General features: G+C 34.1%; 1 protein-coding gene across 23 annotated transcripts in view; it reads left to right on the forward strand.

Annotated features, from left to right (window-relative positions):
• The window catches only part of CNOT2 (CCR4-NOT transcription complex subunit 2), a 117498-nt gene that overhangs the window by 79555 nt on the left and 11588 nt on the right, over positions 1–26355 (forward strand). For 22 of the 23 annotated variants that reach the window (XM_072741748.1, XM_026001731.2, XM_026001726.2 and 19 more), the window contains 8 exons: positions 3467–3533; positions 14078–14225; positions 14960–15142; positions 17455–17534; positions 20407–20532; positions 22295–22419; positions 23347–23467; positions 23559–23715. In XM_072741748.1, coding sequence (XP_072597849.1) covers positions 3467–3533; positions 14078–14225; positions 14960–15142; positions 17455–17534; positions 20407–20532; positions 22295–22419; positions 23347–23467; positions 23559–23715 — 1007 coding nt within the window. The remainder of the gene's footprint in view (positions 1–3466; positions 3534–14077; positions 14226–14959; positions 15143–17454; positions 17535–20406; positions 20533–22294; positions 22420–23346; positions 23468–23558; positions 23716–26355) is intronic. The other variant, XM_072741761.1, reaches the window with a different exon arrangement.

Consider the following 26355-nt stretch of genomic DNA (forward strand, 5'->3'; position numbering starts at 1 on the left):
AAATCAGGAAGAGTTTAATTGAAATGATGGTTTGGGACTGGGAACATGGTAACCTTGTTGGTTTCAGTGTTTTATCACTGGTGTAACATTTAATTCTTTTTTGCCATTTCCCCTGTCTACAAACACAAGTTCTACTTAGTTTACCTGGAGTTTGTGATGATGAACCTCTTTCTTTAGCTTCTTAGACAAAAATTAATATAAATGTAGAGCACTATTCAATAAGTTCCCCAAAGACTGAAGGACCCTCTGAGACTGCTATTAAAGGGAGTCCTGCATTGGGAGGAAAATTAGATTATTAAGCAGCCCCTGCTACCATTTAGTGAGCACATACTGTGTGCCATATCTTAATCTCATTTAATCTTCACTTCAACTGTGTGAGGTAGGTAGTGTTATTTCCATCTTACAGGAAAGAAACAGAGGCCTGGCCCTCCCCGTAGGTAAGTGGCAGAACCAGGATTCAAACCTAGAGTTTTTGTTTTTGTTTTTTTTTCTCTGACTCCATAGCGGGGCTTATGTTGTACTCCCTACCATAATGTCGCTCTTGATCTAAACCTTTATATTTCTTTAAGAAATTTATCTTTATATTATTACTTTCAGCATTTAAAAAATATGTAAGTTTTCTGTTGTCTGGTTAATTGGAGTTATTGCTGTGCCATGGTGCATTTCTTGTGCATTTTCTTTGCCTTCATAAATAGCATTTATATCCCATTCACAGTCCTTCATTGTGTGTTAAATAACATTTTTAGCACTGACATATTTCATAAAGCGTACTATCAAAGTTTAAAAATACATACCATTAGGGACTGCTTTTATAAGAAATTATGTATTTGAAAAAAAATTATATATTTGCATTTTTGGCATGTTTTGAGGCAGTTGTTTTAACATCTGTTTGCATAGCTGATTAATGCTTATTTTACATGGATGCTTTGAAGGCTATAAACTCAAGTTTAATAAATCACTTTCATATTCCTGTATTGTTTACTAACCTTCTTCACATACTCTCACATACAGAGAAAATGGAGTATTTAATATATCACACTGGTAAATGGGTCACCATACTGCTCTTTATCACCAGTAATTGGCCCAGGGAGCCATGCCCTGGATGGCTGCATGTTGTGCCTCCTCTTAGCTTCCTAGTGCTGAGAGGGTTGATATCTTGGTACACTGTAACTCCTTGTGCATGTACAACCTTTGTGAGAAAGTGGACTAAAATAAAATGTTCTTTGGAGTTACATATTCAGTAAGCATAAATTTCTAGGAAAGGTAAAATTTTAAGTGGTCCATTCTAAAATGTTCACATTGCGGATCACTCTAAGACATGCATTCATATTTGCCAATCTCATACATTTGAAGCTTTTGGAAAGAACTCTTTTACTTTCATTTGTAACTTACAGTGATAACAGAAAATCGTGATTTTAAGTTTATAAGCCTTTTACCTTCTGTCACCAAATGTATTACACATTTTCTTTGACCTTGTCTTTGCAATTTGGAAATGAGCCTTTGAGTTCTTAAAATATTTCTGGGTACATGGTAACAGTAATGATGGTTTTACCTAAAAGAAGAACTTGATCAGGCATAAAATGTGCATTCTATCAATTTAATTGTTTAGATTGTGTACCTTCTGGATTTGAGAAGGGATATTTAAAAGTTTTTTTTTTTTAACTATTTGAATACTAATGGTTTTAGAGTAGTGTATTACTCAGCCCTGCCTCAGAATAGTGATCTATATCATTAGTTTAAAACTACTCTTGTATAAAAATTCTTGTGAATGAAAAAAAAAAATTCTTGTGAATGTTTGAATAATTAGAACAAGTCAGAATTTTGACATGAAAATATAGCATGAAATATATATCATAAAACCTTTCTTGTTTAAATATTTCTCCTTCTGGTTGTCCTAATGTAGCCAATGTCAGCACCATTCTTCACTATCAGAGTGGCCTCTGATAGTTCCCTGTCTGGTGATTCTTTACTCTTCCTCCTTTTCTCTAAACCTCAACCATTTCTGCAGGTCATGAAATACAGTTGCTTCTACCTCCATAATGTCTCTCTTTTGTAGTCCCACCTCTGCTGTTCTGGTTTAGTATCTTAGCATTTCCATCCATTTTTGCTGTTGGAATTATCTCCCTAATGCACAGTTTGATCAGGTCACTTCTTTTGCTTAATATTTTTTTTTCTCATTATTGCCATAGTTGATAGTCATTTGCCATTTACATCTGGCCCCAGCACACTCTTAAATTTCTCATTCTGTGTATGTCCACATGTACATAGGGGTGTATGCCTTAAACTTCTTTCACTAATACCTTTAATGAAATCACGAATGTTTTTTATTTTGTTTGTATTCTAATTGTGTCACTAACTTTTGACACACTTAACACTTGCTGCATACTCTTAGCCTGGAAGATCTCTCATCATATGTTATTGCTCTATAAAATATTCCTGTTACCTTACCCTTGGTTCAGAATTTTTTTCCTCTCGTGATACTTCAGACCATTTATCACGTTTTGTGCTAAGGTATAACTAGGTGCATAATTCATTTTCTTCGTCTACTTGATTACAATCCTTTTGTTGACATTGCCCAAATATTATTTAGTTAAATTGTTTTGGTGGTTGCTTAATATAAGATAGTACCTGAACATACACTTATATGTACACGTTTTTATTTACTCAGTTTAAGTATCTACTTTCTGTATTCAGTGCCAGTTTCTATGAGGAAATAAAAAATGATTATAAGTAACATGTTCCATGAATATAACATGCCTTCAAAAATTTATATTCTAATAGGAAAAAAAGATGCTGATGCAATAAATTGAAAGGCACTGTTAAAGTGCCATGAAAGTCCCATCACTAACAGTATACATTATATACTATGTCTGTATAATTTTGTAAGTAATTTTGACTTGTCTTTTGGTATTATGTCATCTCTCCATTTATTATATGATTGTGTGTATATTTGTTAGATTTTTCTACCCGTTTTATGCATTAAACTATTTGCATATATAAATGTTAGGAAGTATTCTTATAAAATATAAATTTTCTCTATTTCAGTAATTTTATTTTCAACTTTTAATAAACTGAGTTTAGAATTTAGCTTAATATAATATCTAAGAATCAAATAATTTCACTTATAAATTTATAGAGGCTGACTTTTTGAGATACTGTCTTCATGTTTTTGTTAACCTAGATTTTTTGCTTTTTTAAAGTGAAGTGATGCTGCTATGTTTCATTTAGAGTAACTTAAAAAAATACTTGTAATCAGAAATTAGTTTTATTTGTACATTTTTATTTTATCCAATTATGATATTTTCTTAAACATGGAATTTATTATATAATGTTAGCTTTATGTTTTTTTGAAGAATGAGAAATGTGGATTGATTGTCACATATTGTATATTGTACAGATTCATTAAGTATAAATGCATTGCTTTGTGTACTTTCTTTATGCTCTAATATAATTAATTTGTTTCTAGATGCTGGCATCACCATCTACATCAGGTCAGCTGTCTCAGTTTGGGGCAAGTTTATACGGGCAACAAAGTAAGAGTTTTGTATTTATTCTGGGATCCTTTATTTAAGAAAAAAAATAACTTTGAAATAACGAACAACCAATTGCTGCCTTTCTGGGTCAATTCTAGGATTAAAGGAAAGATTTTTAAGTTTTGGTTTTCCTTAGTTCACATACATAGGAAAACCTCATTGTTTCAGAACTTTTCTAATTCAGAACTTACTATTATTTGGATATAGGGTAGATTGAAATTTTTTTTACATCCTTTGTATGTTCCTTTGCAGTACAGTGTTTTTGAAGAAGAATTTGCTAAACAAATTAAAAAAAACAGACATCCTCTATGTTTTCAATTAGAGGAAGTTAAAACTTTTTTTGTTTGGTCAGTTGAGTGGCTTGTTTTGTTTGGTTTTCAGCTTTTTTATAATGAAAGACCATTAGTTAAAAATCTGAAATGTTCTCTTTGTTTAGCAAATATTTCTTTTACTGTAGCTCAGTCTGGATATAGAATATATGTTTCTGACTCACAGTTCAATGCTTTTTCTACATACAAGATTTTATTTCTTTTAAGTACTGTAATGCTTTTATAGCGCTTAGCACAGTGCCTGGCACATAGTAAGCGCTCAATAAACATTAGCTATTATCACATAAAATTTTTATAAAACTAAGTTATAAAATCTTCCGATTTTTTCAGTTAATTTTCCAAACTGTTAAATATTAATAAGATTTTATTATTTATTATCTCTGTTAATGTCAGAGATTGCTGATCTCTCATCTCTGTTAATGGGAGGAGGGTGTTAAAAGGGATATAAATTCCCATCAGAGATTACAGGAAATAGAGTCACTGGACGAAACAATCTGACAATAGAGTATCTTAACCAGCTTCAAATAAAAATCAGTTATTTGATTTAGAATCCTTTCCTATTAGTATAATAAAAAAGCAAAGTTTTGGTAGGTATCAGAATAGTTTGTCAGACCACTTTATTCTTCAAATTTATTTTGGGGGAAGGAAATTTTGTTAAACATAGTTTCAATATACTTTTTTCTTCCTTCCATTTTTGCTGTGGCATGCAGTTTTGTTAGTATAGAATTAGTAAATAAAACTATTAATTGCTTGTACATAGTAGCAGTTTTCCTCTAGTTAAGTGGAAAACATTTTTAAAAAGCTTTATATTGCATAAAAGAGGTGTTGCTTATTTATCTACAAATGTTCATTCTAATTGTTGAGAGGATATTATTAATTAGTTTGCTTCATTTATCCTGTGTTTTAGTATAAAACCTACTACTTTCACCTTTCTGGCAACCCTTATCATGAAAATATCTAGTTATTTTAAGCCACCCCTTATTTCTATAGAGTAACTGCAAAGAACTTTGTTTTCTTTTTAAAGCCCATAACTTGTCACAGCAGAAAGTAGATATAGAATAGGAAAAAATTATATTTGAGAAGGTAAGGTTACTTTACGAAGGAGAATGGCAGTTGTTTTTACAATATAATCAGCTCTATGGACTTCTAAAATCTGATGTCACTTTTTAACCTGCAAACATGAAATTGTAATTGGGCTAAGATATGGAATGGGTTAAGTTTGAAATATACTTACTTTATTGGTATCAGATATTTATTAGCTTCTTAATTTGTGTAAAATGATTTTGCTCATGATTAGGGATATACAAAGATTAATAAATGAGCAAAGTTATTTTCATTAGGAAAAGTATTTTAAGGTATTCCGTTTAAGAAGAAATCATATGTGACAGATATTTCTTGTTGGAATTTAGTATATTAAATGGCTGTATTCCTGTAGCAATTGTCAATCAGCATTTTCAATGCATGGTTCAGTCTTTTAATTGACATTGTAGGTATTAGTCTACAAAAAATTTGAACCTTAGGTGAACTGGGAAATGTCTTAAGTCAGGGAACTGTTATTCCTTTCTAGGGTACAGTCTAAAAAGCTAAAGCTAGTAAAAAAGACAGAGGCTGGATTCCCACCCAGCCTGTTGGATAAAACTTAGGGTCAGATAGCTCAGTTAGCTGATAAGTAATCTGAACACACACCTTGTCAGACAAAAGAACACCAACTGCCCTGTGGGATTTGAAGGTCCAGGTTTTAGTAGTATAAATTAGTCGGAATGATAAAATTTGAGGAGCTAATCTTAATAAAGAATGGAGAGATAGGAGTGGTAGGTGGGATAGATTAGTCGATGTTATTCTTATGGCAACAAATTGTAATTGTGCAGTAGGCTTGTTACAACTGTTCTTTTGCTTCCCAAGTGGATTGAATAGTGCCATTACCTCTGTATTCAGATTGGCAAAGTTCAGCAGGAATTTGCACTATTAAAATGGAGGTCTACCATCTGTTTTATGTTCTTGATGATTACAGAAGTTAGAGGTTGAGATGGAAGAGTGCTTTCCAAAACTGAGGGTAATCTCACTGAGATTAAACAAGGGAGGACCTTCCTCTTAGAATGGATATAGGGCTGCTGAAACTTACATTTTGCCAGATTTGGGTGGAAGTAATTGTGTAGTACATAAGGGCACCTAGAAGATGCTAGACTGGGGACTTGTATGATCACAGGTTCCTGTATAGTCTGAATGTATCCAAGTATATGATAGGATACGTCTAACTTTTCATCTAAGAATTCATGTGGATGCAGTGTACCAAATGATAACTATAGAAGCCATTGAATGGAATCTTGTACTCAAGTTGCATGATGTTCTCTACTTGTTTTCTTTGCAAGTGTGCATAAGATTTTAGGTATACTTTATAGGCTTAAAGACCCCCTCAACTCCCTGAAACTATCTATTAGATTGGAATTAACAGGGAACCAGGTATTACTCTCTCCTGGATATTCAGTACATTGAAATCAGTGGCAATAAAGTTGTAGTGACTTTTTCTTTCTTACCAACACAGTTTAGAACCTTGGAGAACTGGAGAAAAGGGAAACTGCTATTTACTGAGTGCTTCTACTATTTATTGTCTTATAGGCACATAGGTTAACAAGCTATCAGGATGAGTCCATGGTACATTCTTGTATCTGAATTCTCAGAGGACCTGGGCATCTAGCTGGGGAAAGAAACTTGTCTTTCTGGGATCTGGACTCCTGGCTTGAGAGCAGTGGCATTTTCTCATGCTTTCAACAACATTCCTTTGGCCTCCTGTTTTAAGAACACAGAGGTGAAGGCTACTTGTTTTGTGGAGAACCAGAGCACAGGTGGAGTGATTCAGAAATGATGCTACTGACATGTATCACTATGGTTAGGTGAATGACATATTTTAATAGTTTGAAGAAATTATAGGAACATTTAACAGATAGTTGAATTAATACTGAATGCTATGGGAGTTCTTGCTCTCAAGAAACACATGTCAAGACATTTATATATAAATGTTAAATAACAGCCTATAATGCTGATACATGGATTAAAAGGTATCATATTGAGTGGTATGGACAAGCTTAGGGTTTAGAGAGAAAAGCACAGTAAGCTACAGTGATAAGGAAAAGTTTCCAAAAGGAGAGGAATTGAGGTTTTTTTTTTTTTTTTTTTTAGGCATTGAGTTTAATAGCTACTAAGTACCTACCACATAATGGCATTCATTATGTTGCATAGCTCAGATGTGTGTTAGAAGAGGCTCTTTTATGCCATACCTTACAGTGTACATACTTCTGTGACCTAGCCATGCTCATTTCTTGCATGTCCTCATTTGCTTTTGTATCCTCAGTACATGATAGGTACTCAGTAAATGTTTATTGAATGCATGAGGTGCAAGATATGGTCCTTAGGTATAATGTAGTAGATAAGGACACAAGTTATTTTACTGCAGAGCAGAGGAAAAAGTACAGAGTTTTCTGGATGTTTCAGAGGTGGGAGTCAGCACATATCTTGGAGAATGATCAAGAAGGGATTTAGAAATGAAGTCATGTTTGTCATTGGCCTTGAAGAAACTATGTGTAAAGTTGTTCTAGTAGTGGGAACAATGCACTCAGCATAGGGTAGATTTGAAAGTGGTCTAGTTTATGAGGGCAAGGGAAACCTACTATTAGGCTGTTATATTGGTTTCATGCAAGGAGTACAGTCTTTATAATTCTGTGGGATATATCTCAAGATCTTTAGCACTTTCCAAGGCCAAGAACAACTATAGCATACAGTTTTCCCACAGGAAACAATGATTTCTCTGGTGAAAACTATTACTGTGTTAGACTATAATCTTCACCATCACCTTTAGGACCATCTGGACTTTTTTTTTTTTTTTTTATCCTTTTTGCATAAGCATGTTTCACATTCACCCTACCCAGCCCTGAGAAGCTGATAATTATTATGTATTTACTGTGTGTCAGGTGCTATTTTAAGTACTTTATATAAATCAACTCATTGAATCGTCACATCTACCCCAAGAGAGAGAAGTGTGCCTATCTTAATGGCCAAGGTTTTAAGGGATTAAGTAATACAGCCAGGATTACATTACTTAGTAAGTGTAGTTATGATAACAAGAGTTGAGAACAGAAGTTTCTTTGAATCCTGAATGCTACATTATTACTTACTGAATGTCATGACCCTAGAGGACCATTAGCACATAGTAGAAACAACAAATGTTAAAGCTACAGATTTCAAGGGTCTACTGACCAGAGCATTTTGGTAGTATTTAGTTAGCTACCTTTACCATGAATGAAGTATTATTCCAAGAGCTAAGAGAATGGCAGATAACAGAGATCTTGTTTTCATGGAGTTTACATTTTCAAGGAGAAAGATAATCATGCAGCTAGCTAAGTAAATCATATAATTCTAGTAAGTACTATAAAAATTAAGTCAGATTAAAGAATGAGTAGATGGGATTACTACTTTACATGGAATAGACAGGCTCTCTGAGGAAGTTCTATTTGAATGGAAACCTGAAGGTTGAGAAAGAGAAATCTTTGGAAGGATCTGAGGGAGAGCTTTTTAGGTACAGACAACAGCAAATGCACAAGTGCTTACTCATGAGAATGTAAGAAAGAACCTAGTGTTGAAGGATGACTGAGAGGGCTAGTGTAATGAACAAAGTAGAAGGTTGATGGAGTGCCAGATGTCAAATCATGGAGTCTTGTAAAGATTTGGTAAAGAATTTCGATTTATTCTAAGTTTAATTGGAAGGATTTTAAGATACAGTTTTATTTTTAAAAGATCACTTTGCCCTGTAGTAAATGGATTGGGTGGGGAGGAACAAATGATATGAAAGACAAGGCTATTGCTATAGTAGCCCAGGCAAAAAAAAAAAAAATAGGATGACTTGGAGTAGGAGTAGAGGTGTTTAGAAGTGGTCAGATTAGGATATTTTGGAGACAGAACTAATATGATTTGGTGATATAGGATGTGAAAGAGACAGACCCAGGATTTCTAAGGTGCATTACTTGGGGAATGGGTGCCATGAATCTATAATGGAAACTTAGGTTGAAGAGGAGTACAAAGTATACTTCGGAGCTTCACATGGATGGATGTTCCATAGGTAGAGTGCCAGCTGCTGTAAAGATCCAGCCAAACATTGTCTCTCCGCTGGTGCTAACATAGTAGCAGCTTTTCATAGTTGAGGATGTTGAAGCCTGTTAACTCCAGCCCAATAACTCCATCCATCCGTGTTTCTTTCTTGTCTACATCCTTAATACCCCAAAGCAAACCCACTCCTCCTCTAGGCATATCACTTGTCGTCATTTTCATACATCTTGGTGTTTTCTCATCATAAACTGTTAGAATATTTTTACCTTCCTGACTCATCACCACCATCAAATACCTGAACTAGGTCTCTTTCATTATTTAATTCATGTACTGTTCTCCAGGAAACATTTTCTGATTCCAAATCCATTTTGCTTTCACGTCTGAGTTAGCAGTCCCTCCCATATACATCAAAACACACTATACATGTACTGCATGTAAACACCTGGATCGTGACTTTAAAAGAAAAAAAAAAGATGCTCTTCTGTATTTCTATAGGATGAAGGAAAGGAAAAGTATTCTAGGTGGAGAGGGGTATATGAATAAAAGAACAGGGACAGATTTAGAGGACCAGGGAAAGAAGGAAGATTGTAAGTAAAATATGTGGTATGTAAAAAGAGTTTATAATGGAGTGAGTAGAATATTAATTAAGAATAGAAGAGTTACGGGATCCCTGGGTGGCGCAGCGGTTTAGCGCCTGCCTTTGGCCCGGGGCGCGATCCTGGAGACTCGGGATCGAATCCCACGTCGGGCTCCCGGTGCATGGAGCCTGCCTCTCCCTCTGCCTATGTCTCTGCCTCTCTCTCTCTCTCTCTGTGACTATCATAAATAAATAAAAATTAAAAAAAAAAACAAAGAATAGAAGAGTTACATGTCAGTTTTATCTCAAAGTTGGGGGCTAAAAAAAACAAAGATTAGAAGCACAATCCTGACAGATTTTTAAAAGACTAAATGGTGATTGGATTTCATAGGACAGTGGTTCTGTACTCTTGACTGTACCCCTAAAAACAGCCAGGGAGCTTTCACATCCCAATGGCCATGAGTTGCCTCGATTCAGACTGAGTGACAATTTCTGGGCATGGAATGTAGACATTAACGTTCCATAGGTGATACAAGTTTGCAACTACTGTAAGAAGTGGAAAGTGATTGGTTGCAAAAGGATGAGTGTAAGAGTTAAGAAATTATATTATTTTTATTCTTCATTGTGATTTTTGGTAAGTAACTCTTAATTCCTGATGTTCTTTATCTGTAACTTAGTTGGATGATCTCTGGAGACTCTTCTCTCTAAAATCCTTTGATTTATTTTATTTATTTATTCATGAGACACAGAGAGAGAGAGGCAGAGACAGAGACACGGGCAGAGGGAGAAGCAGGCTCCCTGCAGGGAACCCTACGTGGGACTCCATCCCGGGTCTCCAGGATCAGACCCTGGGCCGAAAGCGGCACTAAACTGCTGAGCCACCAGGGCTGCCCAGATCCTTTGATTTTTAAGGAAGGAAAATACTTAACAAAATAATATTACACAAAAGATTGAGCAGCTAAGTGCAGGGCAGATTGGAGGTAAGAAGATGTGAGGACAAGTTGGAGGTTAGAAGGTGGTTATTCTTCATCAGTGTGGGCAGAACAGTGAGTTAGTTCCTAGGAGAAGCTAGTTGCTTTGGAAGTGGAAGGGAGGACGCTTGAAGCTCTTTTGCATCAATTAGGGATTTTCCACCTTTTCCTTAAGAAAGATTTCAAAAGACTCATTTAAGTGTGAGTATTCAAGGATTTGGTTGCTGTGATTGGAGTTTTTTCCTCTATAACTTGTATTATTGTTATTTTGTTTTTAGCAAAAGATTGAATAAAGGATGGCATATCTTGCCATAAGATACGTAAGGGAGGTGTGGTGCTATTAATCAGTTTGTGCAGTGGGAATAATTCATGGAAACATTTGTTAGAGGATATTCCTTTGAATTTCTGAAAATTGGTCAGTTCATTCTCTGTTTGGTGCCCTGCCAGGTAGGAATCTACTTGGAGTATGTTCATATAACTAGTTTGTCAAATTGAAAGAAAAATTTGATTCAGAGCTATAACTTTTTAAGCTGCTTCTTAACTTTTTAAAATTTATTCCTCATTTATAATACTTTTTACCTGTTGTAGTTATTTTATGCCAAAATTTTTAATGATTTTTTTTTCTTTTGGCCTGCACATCTTCTTGGTATCGTATTTTGAAGATTTTCTGTGATTGTTTCTAAATATATTACTAAAAGAATAAAGTTCTCTTTTTGATTATATCCAGTTACAATTATTTAACTCAAGTAACTCAAATTTAATGATTAGTGTATTTTATTTCCTAAAAATAAAATCTTCATATGTTTCTATTCAGTGATATTCTTTATTTATTTTTTAAATTTTTTTATATTCTTTATGTTTTAAAAGAATTCAATTTTTAATTGAATTTGAAATAGGTTGATTATTAAGGTATTCAAAACTTGATGATCCTATTTGCAATTAATACATTCCTCTCTTCTTTTTTTTCATATCTACCTAGTTCAACAAAATGCAACTCAGACTGTGTTTGAATTAGCTGTTTTGTGAAATCAAGAGTGTTGAAGGAAAAATAAAAGTAAACACTAATCTTTCAGTTTTTTCACACTGTCTTCCTCCATTCTCAGCCCTACAAATTAACTCATGTGCCAATTCCTAATTGACTAAATAAACCATACACATTCTTGTTTCCATCTCCAAGTTTTTTGCTTATGTTCAGATAATCTTGAAGATATTTCTGAAGTTACAAATTTTCATAATACAGCATAGAATATTATGTATATGAAGGATTGAAGTAAACAAATCTCAGTCTTTTGTAAGGCATATTGATTATTAGAAAACAGCCAAAAGGTACTAGATTTTTTTTTAAGTGTATGTTTATTTATAGTGATAAAGGTATAAGAGAGTGAAAGAGAAAGTAAAATTAGAAAAAAACTTGAATAGGTATAGAGGAAAGAGGGAAAAAGAAAATGCAGGGAAAAGACTGAGAGGGAGGTTTAGAAAATATTTGAGAAGTAAATATTTTTAAAAAGAAACCACGAGAAAACATAAAATAGATAAGAGGTGTTACAAATTGGTCAACACTCACATGGGGTGTTCATTTAGTGTTATATTGGGCTTCTCCCATAGAGCTGCCATGAAGAATACTAGGAGTTAAGAGATCTAAATTCTAGTCTTTCTTTGTATCACCTTGGAGAAGTCCGTTAACTCATCTGAGGTTCAGATTCCTCATCTGTAAAATGCGAACTTTGGACTAGGTGATCTTTAGGGTCCCTTTTGGCTCTAAAATTGTGTATTTCTTGGTGGTCAATAATTGTGTGAAACACATTCCTGTGGTTAATTTGCAGCTGTCGCTGACTTTAGGACAGCATTATTTGGGGAGAAGGATGTAAACTCCCTGAGGGTAGGAGCCTTTTCTACCTTGTTCACTGCTGTATTCCCAACAGCTAGCTCAGTACTTGGCACATAGTAGGCACTCAATAAATGTTTGTTGAATGCAAGATATGAAAAGTATCACTTTGATGGTTCACTATGGGAGCATCCTACAAGAAAACTAGTGGCTTAGGAGAAGTAAAAGACTGATTTCTTCTGAAGAAATTTTATATGGCTAATTTTTAATCATCTTTTCCCTTATTTTGTCCCGATTCAGAAAAAATATCTGCTGCCAGTGATAATACGGTCATAAAACTTGGAGGGATCAAACATAAATATGGTGAACTAAACCAACATATAATGTAGGCCCTTTAGTTCCCTCCATGTTAGGTAAAGAAATGTAGAAGTAACCTCTGGTCCTCATGGAATCTGACTGAAAAGAGTACACCTAGTACACAGAATAGTGTAACTATATTGAGTTGGGTTTATTGGCTTCATTCAGTTGAGGAGCAAAGTTAGGCTATAGCTGAGTTCTGTGGCTGGCAGATTCCAGTGGAATCTTTGTGATCCACTGCTGTCATTAGGTTAGTTATTACATTGTTATGCCAAAGGTACTTGAAGTAAAACATTTCAGAACATATATACACTCCAGTTTTTTTGGAGGTCATAGTTTCAAAATACTCAGGTCCTTGAAATTCTTGCTCCTGAAATTAGAACAAAAAGGGAAGAAAAGAGTCACTTTAAATCCCTAGCACTAAAGTAATCTATGTATTCATTAGCTCTCCGTCTTACCACTTTTATTTAACTTCCAGTTCAGAATAGGTTTAGTTGACTGGTAGGCCATTTCACAGCTGACTAGAATCAGCACCAAAAAGTGTGGGTCAGGAAATGGAGGCATCCATAGGCAGATACAATAACTGGTGACAGCTGGACATCCTTACTCTGAGGGATGGAAGGGGGATATTTCATATTAATAAAAGTTAGGAAGTATGTCATACATTTTTGAAATAAGTTTATCCCAATTTTTTAAAATGTTTTGTTTCTGAATGGTGAAACTTCAGTAGTCTGTAAAATATACCTGTTTTGGAACACATCCATCCTCTTGCATCTGGCCCTAGGAGTACTAGATAAATAGAAGGTCATTGTACTTTGAAAACTTAAATGTTTTAAATTCTTGCCTCTTACCGTTTTATCAGCTTGAGTTTTTTTTAAGTTACACTTTATGTTGGGTTTGTAAAAATTATAATGTTTAGAAGTATGTATGTATAAATAGAGATTTCTAAATGCATTTAAAAGGATCATATAAAAATTAAAGCTACTTCAGCAAAGTGAGGTTAAATGTGTACCTCAGTTATGATTTAAAACATTAAAACACAAGATTGCAAATTTCTTAAAGCCATATTTGTATAAAGTGTTTTCATTGAAACATAAATCATCTGATTTGTTAAAACCGTTGGCAGACATAGTTTATCGTAGAATAGAGATATGAACAGAAGGTAGAAATATGAAGGCAAAAATCCATTCATAATACTAAATTTCAGATTAGAGCATTTTTGTTAAATTCAGGAGTCCATTTGAAGTGAATTGAATATATCCATTAAAAATTTGCATATTATATTATGTTAGGTCATTTTAAAATGTTTTAAATTGCCACTCCAGAAGATGGATAGCAATTTCATTCCTGATGGCAATGAATTTCCTTCTTCTGAATTTTTTTAATAGGTGCACTAGGCCTTCCAATGAGGGGGATGAGCAACAATACCCCTCAGTTAAATCGCAGCTTATCACAAGGCACTCAGTTACCGAGCCACGTCACGCCAACAACAGGGGTACCAACAATGTCACTTCACACGCCTCCATCTCCAAGCAGGTATTTATTGATGGACCAGAATATTTCTCAAAATGTATCTTTGTAGAGTAAGCAAACGTATTAGTTTTTAAAAGGTAACTAATTATTTCATTTCTCTGGTTCAGTGCCTTTCACTGAGGAAAAGAAAGTTAATACCCTATGCTCATTTTATTTCATTGCAAACTGATAAGAATAGTGTAAGATGTTTTTATCATGCATCTAGCATACTGGTTGTCAGCTGGGTGGATATCAAGGATTAATCACCACCTGGGGAGCTTTTTCAGAAGCCAGCTCTTCCTCAAAAGAGGTTGTGCAATTTAAAATCATTCCTCAGGTGATTATGATTATTGCTCCCTCAACACACATCCATTGCTCTAGTGAGTAAAATAAAACAAAATTACATAGGTGATGCATATTAGTATGAAGAAGGTAGAATGACATACATTTGGAATGAAGTTACTTTAAATAAATGTGTGAAACACATTTGATTATTTTATATCCTGGTCACACCATTAGTTTTCTCATCTTAAATACCACCTTATCTTAGTTCTGCTGTAATGTACTCAATTTCTTGTTGGTTTGTTTGACTTTTCAAAGAGCTAGAATGACCAGACAAAAGAATTAAATTAATGAAAATTAGCAGTGTAATTTGAAAGTATATTTGAGGTGTTGGGGTTAGGCCAATTGATTATTTACAGAGAATTTTAATGAGTGATTGTAGAGAGCTTATTTAGTATAATGGACTTCTTTTTCAGGGGTATTTTGCCTATGAATCCTAGGAATATGATGAACCACTCCCAGGTTGGTCAGGGCATTGGAATTCCTAGCAGGACAAATAGCATGAGCAGTTCAGGGTTAGGTAGCCCCAACAGAAGCTCGCCAAGCATAATATGTATGCCAAAGCAGCAGCCTTCTCGACAGCCTTTTACTGTGAACAGGTAAGATGTTTATTGATACTGTGTATAATTGTCTCTCTGGGTATTATTTCAAATGTGCCTTTTCATATTCAACGTTCTGTTCTTGAGTCTTCTGCCTCATAAGTTTGTTTCATCATATTTTTATGACCAAAGATTCTCTTTCTGTTAAATTCTACAACTTTAACCTCCCCAAACTTAAAATTTTGACATGTTCTTTTGAAAACTAGTTTGATTTTGGAAAGCACATAAACGGTTTTTGTTGTTGTCAGAAAATTGTTCTTAAGTTGCCACCAGGCAAATTTTTGTTGATAAGGTCCTTCCTCTGTTAAAAGAGGCTGGCCAGACTAATGAACAGTACTGGGAATATGTTTGACTGTTACTGCCTTGCTTCACTCTTTGGTTTAGTACCATTTCAACTGAAATTCAGTTTTGTGCTTTGGAGACTTACTGACCAAAGAATTTTTAAGACCGCCACATCTACAATACTTGAAAATAGTGTCACATCCGGGATTTAAAACCAGAAGATGAGCTCTTGTGCTTTTTCATTCCTTTTTGCACTGTCCATTTGTTCACTATGCAAGTGATAATGACAATATGAAGACCAGTTGTCCATTTTATTAGGATTTTTAAGTTGCTCATATAATTTAATGAGAGTGGTGACTAAAAGGCTTTGTAGCTTACAAAAACAGTGTTTAAAGTTCGCCAATTTTTTTTTTAAATGGGGAACTGTATGAGGAAAAAGGATCTTGATCTATTTGCTCTCATCTTACCCATTTAATTCACTTTCTTTTATCTACTACTTGTAAAATCTGGATTAAAAATAGATTATTAGCACATTTCCTGTTTGATCTTCATCCTATAAGCTCTAGTTCTTTTATTTAGATTTATGTGTACTTCTCTTAATAATTTTACTGCTCTTAATTTTAAAAATAAATATTATTTGTAAAGGGCTATCAAAATTCATAGTACTTGATAGCTCTTCCTAATCATGTACTTCTTGGGCTTTATCACATCTTAGAGTATAGTTCATTGATGTATATTTAAATTTTTGCCTTTCCATATTTTTTCACATTTTAATTGTTTTTTTTTAAACAATTTAAATACAGTGCCTGTAAATTGTCAATGAAACATGGGTCTCTGAAACCCTGTTTATTACTATTTTTTTCCTGTTTATTACTATTGATAAAGTGTATTTGTTAGAGTGTTTTCATCCCTCAGTTTTTTCAATATATGAAGGTACTTATACCAACAATTCTAACATGCTATTAAACAAGTATTTTTAATGGCTTTCCTACTCTTCTCTAGAGTATTGTTGTTTCACCAGCTCCATATTTTGTGAAAGTATTGTTTGGCCATGGTTAGTTTTACAGTTAGACCAAAAAAAAAAAAAAGAAAAAGAAAAAAAAAAAAAACAACCCCCATCATCTTCAAACAGTTTAACCCTACTCATAACACTGATACACTGTCTTTTATCAGATTATTTGATGTTAAAGATGCATACTTTCATTGTAGAATTTGCATTAACAGCTCTTTTGACATTCTTAATTACTTCTGGCCTTGCTTTAAGTTCAAACTTGTTTCTGTTCTCTCGTGTTTAGTCTTGTGCAGAAAAGGGAGGCATTTGTAATTATTTACCAAGTACCAGTTGTGCATTAATTTGGAATTGAGGGTTTTATGGAGAGATTTGCTTTTTCTTTTAAGTAGCTGAAAGATAAACTATATTTAGATTAGAATGACGTGTTTTTTAGAACACTAAATTCACCATGTAATTCAGGTAAACAAAACATTTATTGAGCGCCTGTTGTATCCTCCTGAACACTAAAGGCAGAGGATACAGAAATGACCATGACGCAGACCCTATCCATGAGGAGTTTAGATTCTAGATGAGGAAGACTGTATGAAATAAGATCTTTTATGGAAAGTGTTAATGGCACACTTTATCAGTAATGGAAGGAAAACAGGTATTCAGGAATAATATTTATGCCCTAAACTGCATGTTTTTAAGATTAGTTACTTCCACCAGTGTATCCAGTAAGTTGGTTTTCCAAGTACCTAAAATAGTACCATTAATCTCTGTTTTCCTTAAGGCTTGTGGATAAATTCTTTGCTTTTTGTTTTTTAAAATCATCTGTTTAAGACATTTTGGTTCTCAGTTCATGGAAGGACTTCAGGAGAGTTTTTAAATAAAGGTTAAACTCAGAAAGATAAAATTAGTATTTGTTTTTAAACATACTGTTGTTATATGAGGAGATCAAAAGTATACACTTTTGTTTTTCTTCACCTGAAAGTTAGTGTTCTTACTGTATATCTAAAATTATTTTCTATGTACCCAGTATGTCTGGATTTGGAATGAACAGGAATCAGGCATTTGGAATGAATAACTCCTTATCAAGTAACATTTTTAATGGAACAGGTAAGCTTATTCGGAGGTAGTACCCTATAAAAAATATGATAGATCTTTGAAATATAAAGCAATTCAACATACTGGTCTTAAAATATTATAAGATTTTTCTGTTAAACTGGTAGAATTTAATTTAGTGAGAGGGTTTAAATCAGTGTGTGAACAGTTGACAGATTTAAATACACTTTTTCACTAGACATGGTAATAGGATAGTGTTACAGCTTTAGGACTGTTTCCTTAACACCCGGAGAAAGCCTAAACATTAACTTAGTCTGTGTTTATGCCTCAGAATCTCTTTTGCTTCAGGAGCTTTTCCTATCCTCAGTCCTGTCACTACAGTCTAAAATAGGCTGAGCGGGACAGCATTCTGGCTATAGAGACCAAGATCGAAGAAACTTTTATGATTATATTGGAGCATTTAACAGTTTTTCTTAATAATTTTAATAATACTAATTGTGGCATTTAACCCTTGGATTTTTTTAATCCAGTTTTATGTGTAAATTTTAATTACATAAAATTCTGATTTTGAATCCTATAGTCTGTTGGCTTATTTCTTTTGTCAACTGCTTCAGAGAGAAGAGAACAAGAAGCTTTGTTTCTATTCTGCTTCAGGTTTCACCCTCTTCCATTTTTGCCTCCAGACCCTTTCCAGAGAAAAAATAAAAGATGTTGTATGGTCATGGGAGCAAAAATGAATGTGATCGTTCAGAGAGAACTTTTTTTTTTTTTTAAAGAAAATGGAAGGGAAAGAATGATCAGTGAAATGGAGCATATGTGGAAGCAGGAGACAGGATTTAGTAATGAAATGTCATTTGTGACTATGAGCTTGTAATTTTTAAGTGTTACATGTTTAGCAGCATAGATTAATCAAATTAGACTTTAAAATTCCAAATTTTAGCATTTAAAAATTATAGTTTTGTGTTCAAGATGTTAAAATGCTATAAAGTACCATATTCCCATTGTCTGAAATGCACTTTTTTTCATATTATCTCTGAAATCAAATTATGTATCATAGTTTAATTGGCAAGTTAATTTTTTTTTTTTGTTAAATGGACCATTAAGTAACAATGTGTCTGACAGTGCCATCTTATATTCTGAATTATGCTTTCATACACTTCCATAAATGTTTAAATTATTTTTAAAATTGAGTTTTAACTAAATTTTAACTATTTTTAGGAAAATTGTTTCCAAGTCTTTACCTAAAAATATAATTTGGGAGGTTATTAACTAATTTTTAGGTTAAAACTATTCTCCAATAAGACAGTTTTAAATCCCATCTTAGAGGACCTGAAGATGTGTATTAAAAGTTGATATATATTCAGAGTTTATAGTTTATTTATAACTATAAATAATTCAGGAAAGATTACTTTCATAACTTGAGACGCCATATAAATTTCTGCTGTCTTTTTATTAGTAATATCTTCTTTAAATTAAAAATTCATAAATTATAGTTGGTTTAGAAATAGTAGACATAATTTTATCTTTCACTCTTCATAATTTTAAATTGTAATCTGACTTTGAATGTTAAGAGTGTATTTTACTATCACCAAAGTAATCTTGAGATAGTTTCTGAGATTCTTTGAATTATGGAACTGGGAGAAAAATAAAAAATTAACTAAAAGGCTAAATAAATTGGAAATGGTGTAAAACATTAACACATTATATAAAACAAAGATTAAAGAAAAGCTATAATGCAGGCCAAAACTAAGATAGAAAATTAAATTCTTCAAAAATTAAGAATATAAGATTGTAAGAATAAAATAGAATAATAAGAATTAAGAAGAAATCCAGGGGATGATTAAAATAGGCAAAGTAGAGGGGCACCTGGCTGGCTCAGTTGGTAGAGCATGTGACTCTTCGATCTTAGGGTTATGAGTTTGAGCCCTACATTGGGTGTAGCTATTAATAAAAAATAAAATCTTTAAAAAAATAAAATAGGCAAAGTAGAACTGTTGGATTAAATTTTAATTTTTAAATGGAAGTGAGCTGATTTTTCTCATTTATAAATGAACAGTAATTAACTTTATTCATTTAGTGTATATTTATTGAGCGCCTACTATGTAATAGGTAACATAAACTGGGCTTTGCATCATACCCCCATGCTTCCCAACTTGCCAGACATGGGAACCCTGTCTGCACCACCCTACTTATACTCCCTAACCACAACCACCACCACCACCACCACCACCACCACCACCACCACCGACACACACACACACACACACACACACACACACACACACACACAATTTGTGTATGAGACAGGTAGGCCACAAGATTAGAAGTTCTTAGAGTTTCTGCTTCCACTGCCCTGTTTCAGATATGCTTCTGGTCATATGCAGGAGGCAAATGTTACCATCCTGTGTATAAATAAAGCTTCAAGCATCCAGATTCTACCTCTACTTTTGGATATAATGAAAAGAGCAGTTATGCCACAACACTCTCTCGTTAGCTAACAAGCTGTAACTTCAGAGTGCCATCCTTCACAGGAGAAATAATGTACCACCTTACTCCTTGTCTGTCTTAAGTCTCTATGATTTGAGATTTTTATTATGCTAGCTACATATTACTTTGCTGCATTATTCATGAAATTCTTTTGCATGAAATTAGTCCAGAAGTGTTTGTTGTACACCTACACATACCTAGTACAGCGCTGTGCATTATTTAGGAAGAAGGTACTGTCATTTCAAATTATATTATGGTTGGTCTTTAATTATCTCTTTAATGTTTGTAGAATCTGGGTCCCTGGCTGGCTCAAGTCAGTAGAGATCAATTTACAGTCTTAATCTCTGGGTCATGAGTTCAAGCCCCATATTGGGCATAGAGATTATTTTAAATAAAATATTTGTAGAATCAATAACTAATGTTCTTTCTCATTATTTAGATGGAAGTGAAAACGTGACAGGATTGGACCTTTCAGATTTTCCAGCATTAGCAGACCGAAACCGAAGGGAAGGAAGTGGTAACCCAACTCCATTAATAAACCCCTTGGCTGGAAGAGCTCCTTATGGTAATTAAGCTTTTTAATGATGGCTAATGGAAACTTTCCATTGCGCGTGTGCCGTGCGCGTGCGTGCGCACACACACACACACACACACACACACTCATGTTTTCTAATCAGAGTAGTATAGTTTTGTCAAAGCTGATATATGCAATGTGTGTTTTCCTCCCAGAATGCCATGATAGCAAAGTTAAATGGGAAAAACCGTTTGTACAGAAACCCCAAAAGGAAATCCTCATTGGTATTCAGAGGTTATTTTCTTCTGGCATTTCTGCCTTAGTACACCTTCATGATCATTTGTGGTCTGCCTTTTCTTAATTCATCAGAGTTTTAAATAATACACTTCTACATTCTTAGTGATTAATACTGACTGACCACACATTGAAGTTTTTTCTAAGCCAATTTCTCAACTTCCACACTACTGACATTTGAGTCAGATAATTCCTTGTAAATAAAGGACTGTTCTGTGCATTATAGAATGTTTAGCAATATCCTTGGCTTCTGCCTACTTGATACCGATAGTATCCTCCCCCCCCCCCCCCCCCCAATCATTGTGACAACTACAAGTGTCTCCACACAGTGACCAATGTCCCATGGGGGGGAAGTGCCTTCTGTTGAAGACTGCTGTTGTTCATGGATAATTTATGTAGACTCTTGGTCACAATTAAAACCCTTCCTCACTCTCTCTAATAAGAGATTTGGCTAAGTGAAAAGAGGGGGCATGAAATATGTGTGGTAACAATTTAGACATGAAAATAACATAACAACAATGCAGCCATATTCTTATATCCTTAGTTGTTTCCTTTTGGAAGAATCTGCTAGAGACCAGTAGCAGAAACAATGAACTTAAAGGGATCAGTTCATAACTTTTCTAAGATTATTGTTTTTCCTATTTTCATCCAAGAAGGATTTCTGTGCCTTTCAGAATATGAATACAAATAACAATATGTGAAAAAGGGAAATTTTATATTGTTAGTATTCTAAGGTTTCCAAATTAGTCTTCCAAAAATAACAAAAAAATGATCTGCCCTGGAAGTTGAGTACCTAGCTACTTGATTCTCAGTTCAGACTCTAATGTTTTTAACCTTTCCTCATAGGTCCATTTTTTCATCCCTTTAATCATTCCCGTTGCTCTCCTTGGACCAACTCTAGTTTCTCCATATCGTTCTTGAATTGTGGAGCCCCAAACTGGATATTGTTCTCCAATAAGGGCCTGACTAATGCCAAGTATAGTGGGAGGATTACTTCCCAGTTCTTGCATGTTTTACATCTATTACATGGAGTCCAAGAAAATCTGAAATAATATGGAGTTGTTTTATAATTGATTGCAATTTGCTCACTCTGTAAGTCACTTTCAAGTAGAATACTGACATGTTCTTTTAAAATTTATTTGTTCATTTGTATTTGACAATTAACTGGTGTTTATAATAGCTAGTCAAATATTTAAATCAAGCTTTAAAACAAAAATTTTAATAACTATTACCAATATCAAATTATGTTTTTAAGCATCTCTATATGACATTAGATTTAGAATTCTAGGATTACCACTTACTTCCCTTGTATTATTTTGTATATTGAGTTATTAATCAGTATATAAAAGTTTAGTTCTTCATTGTTGTCCTGAATACTAATTTTTTGAAGTGTGCTTTTATAGTATAATATAAAAAAATCCTTTTGGTACATTATCATAAGGAAAGTTAAGCTTTTATAATTTGTAGCAAAATATCATAAATATGAATTGCAATTCTCTGGATTATTTTCATTACATAGTTGGAATGGTAACAAAACCAGCAAATGAGCAATCCCAGGACTTCTCAATACACAATGAAGATTTTCCAGCATTACCTGGTTCCAGCTATAAAGATCCAACATCAAGTAATGATGACAGTAAATCTGTAAGTAACTGAGAATTACATATGTGAGTGATGTAGTTTTTTTTCCCTTCAGATTTCTCTTGTATTAACAGTTTTATAGACCGTATTAAGGACTTACTAAATACTATTACAAAATTGTTTATCTTGAATATCTGTAATAATCTAACTTCTGAAGAATGTGGAAAACCTTTATAACTTAGAAGATAGCCTATTTTTTTCCTATTTCATATAGGTTTGCAAATTTCTGTTGAACTTCTCAGAGTTAATTTAGACTTTTATTGTAGTCCCTGTCAGCTGGATCCCATGAAGTTTGATATTATAGCCTTCTAAGGAGCTGTGTTTTTCTTGAGTAAGTTTTCTCCTTGAAGAATCTTTATACACATTTTTATTCCTGTGTTGATTCAGCCAACTCAGCTTCTTCTTTCTGACTTAACACATGTGTTTATTTCTTCCACATTTCACTGAAAATAGCTTTTTTTGTGTGATGGGAGTTTGTATATATTAAAATAATTGATAAAGAAGATTATTGGGTAAGAATTAAATATGAATTTTAAAAAGTTTATATATTCTGACTTATCCTGGAGGTTTTTATGGTGATATTATAGGCAACATGCTATATTATTTTCTCTTCTAAATTAAAGTACTGAAGAGTGAAACTTGAGCCAGAAAGTTCTGAGATTTTTTTTCTGTGACTGAAGATCAGAGATAAATAAGAATATTTTCCATATATTTCTTGTCCTTTAAATACTCAAAAATTTTAAATACAGGATTTATTCATAAACGATGGGACAGTTGTGGAAACATAAAATTTCATGTAGAACTTGAAAAACAGGTAATAATTTACTACCAATTTAAATATAAAGAATGAATAGAAAGGTAACTAATGTGAACTTGAAATTTTTTACACTTAACAAATTTTAATGTCACATTTAATTTTTTTCATATTAGAATTTGAATACATCTGGCAAGACAACTTCAAGTACAGATGGACCCAAATTTCCTGGAGATAAAAGTTCAACAACACAAAATAATAACCAGCAGAAAAAAGGGATCCAGGTGTTACCTGATGGTGGGACTCTGTAAAATATGTCAAAGATATTATAGAATTCATTTCTTTGCTTTTTCCTTAAAGATAAAATTCCTATGCTCTTCTTATCCAGGTCGGGTTACTAACATTCCTCAAGGGATGGTGACGGACCAATTTGGAATGATTGGCCTGTTAACGTTTATCAGGGCAGCAGAGACGGACCCAGGAATGGTACATCTTGCGTTAGGAAGTGACTTAACAACATTAGGCCTCAATCTGAACTCTCCTGAGTAAGTTTTTTTTCCCTTTTCTTCCACATGTGTATATAATAATTACTTGCAGATTTCTAGTTTTTAATTTCATGTGGTCAGATTGTATCACCTGCAGTCACTCATTGTTGCTGTTATATTTTGACTCTTTGGGTCATTCCCTCTCACGTTAGCTTCTGGATCACTATCACTTGACAATATCATTTCTTTTTGGCAGTTTCATAATACATATGTATGATCCTTCCAAAATCCTGAAATCATAACTCCTTGAGTTTCTTACCTCCAAAAATCTTACCCTCCACCATATCTTAGCTACTCAACGATTTAGTCATCATTTGACTTTGCCATAATCAGTAACTTCAGTTTCACTGTAATTTTGTCTATGCTCCCTTGCCACTTCCTGTTTTCCATCCTTCTCTTGTTCTGGCTCCTATAATCATTTGACTCCTTGGGATCTTCAGTCCCTTGATTCTTCTACCTTTTCACTATTCCTCAACATCCTTCTCTTTCCCTCAGAACTCACTTCCTTTGTACCCAGTTAAATTCTGTGGTCACTCATAATTGCTTAGTTATATACACCTTTGGCTACTTTGCCCCTCTCTTGCTCTTTGTCATGATTGCATGGCAGAAACTACAACCGAGGTTATACTCTGACTTCCATTTTTTACCTCGGCTACTGAGCATGGCTAGAGAAAAAAAACCCAGCTTCACTGCCTGGTCTCACTTTACATTCATGGCCAGGAACCTCAAAAGTGGCCGTTAATTCCGCCACTCATACTGGCATTCTTTTGTTCTCCTATGCAACTCTCACACTGAATCTCTTCAAACATCTAATTCCACCACCACCCCTCCTTACTCTCAAATGAAGACCTTGCTTTTTTTTCTCCTACCCCAAAGTTTTTATTTAAATTCCAGTTAGATATCAGTGTAATATTAGTTTCAGGTGTAGAATTAAGACCTTGCATTTTTATTTCTACTTGACTAAGAAGGATGAAAATAATCAGAAGAGAATGTCAACTTAGTCCTGCCACCACATCTGTCTACCACTATCTGCACCCACCTTAGCTTATCTTTATAGTTGATCCATGCTTTCTACATAAAACATCTCTTGAAAACTCAAGGGCATGGCTCAAACAGTTTTTTATATTTTTGTTGGATCATTTCCATCAACACACAAATGGTGCTATTACTTCCTTTATGTTAAGAATGCGCTCTCTTTATCTTCTTCTGTGATTTACTGCTCTTATTTCTTTATTCTTTCGTGAAGAGCAAAACTCTACAAAAAAGCCATCTTTGAATCTCCCATTTGTCTTCTCCCATTCTCTGTTAAATCCATTTCAGTTGGATTTTGCCTCACCACTTCACTAAAATTTCTCTGTTTTAATGTTATTAAATTCAGTAGTCACTTGTAGAAACTTATCCTCCTTGACCTGTGAGCAGGTTGACATAGTGAGTGCATTGCTCCATACGTCTCACTGCTTTTAATGGTTGCCACGCTGGTTTGAATCGCTGTCCTCTCTTGTCTGGGTTACTCCATTAGCCAATCACCAGATGTGCCTGGTTCTCTCTGTGTCCCTCACAGTCTCTTCTTTATTTATGAGTCAGGACAGTCCTTTTTGAATAGGTGATCCTCTGCTCAATGCTCAGTGAGGGTTTGTGGTTTCATTATGATAAAAAACCTAAAATCTTTATGGGCCTGTTCATCTCTACAGGCATGATCTCCTACCCCCACCTCAACAGCTTCTCCCTTTGTTCAGTTCACTGTGTTCCAGCTTCTGGCCTTCCTGCTATACTTCAGACATGTCCGTCCTGTTTCTGCCTTACTTAACAGTTGCCCCTGCCTACAATAGTCTTTTGCCAGATAATTAGTATGGCTAACTCCCTCATATCTTTCAAATCTTTGTTCAGATCTCATCTTCTAAATGAGACTTAACCTGACTACTTTATTTAATGCAGCTAATCTCCTGTCCCTGCCCCTCCACCAACATAGAATGTTATTTATTCAAATTATTTCATCTACCTCTCTCTTACCTATCATGTTCAATCAGAAAATAAGGTACATGTTGTCAATTACCTTCGTTTTGTTCACTGATGCATCCCAAGCACCTAGAACAGTGTCAGGCATATAATAGGCACTTAGTAAATATTTGGTGAATTTGAACTTTTGCTTTTAATAATTACTGACTTTTTTTCCTGGCCATATAAATGGGAAAGTAATTTTACTTAGGGCCATGTTATTAATGAATTTAAAGCATTCTGCATTGAAGTTAAATATATATGTAAATATATATACACTTATATATATAGTTTATAACAGGATATATACAATATATGTGTATATGAGAAGGGCTCAGAACCTTCTGCATCTTGCGCTGCTGGTAATCCTTCTTCATGGTGACCTGCTTGATGGCATTGCCCAGGTGGCGCAGCTGCTCGGGGATCAGCTGCAGCTCCTTCTTCATGTCCCGCTCACTGTCAGAGAGATGTATACAATATATGTGTATAACCTAGTTAACCTTGCTTCATTTTTCCTGTGTAAGTCATAGTAAACACGTGAAAAGAAATTAGAAAAAGATGCTCATTTTACTTCTAAAGTCATTGCTTTTCCTGATTTCCTGAAATAAAAATAGGAATTTTTTTCTCTATACTCGGACTTCAGAG

The sequence above is a fragment of the Vulpes vulpes genome, chromosome 16, assembly GCF_048418805.1.
Source record: "Vulpes vulpes isolate BD-2025 chromosome 16, VulVul3, whole genome shotgun sequence".
Lineage (NCBI taxonomy): Eukaryota > Metazoa > Chordata > Mammalia > Carnivora > Canidae > Vulpes > Vulpes vulpes.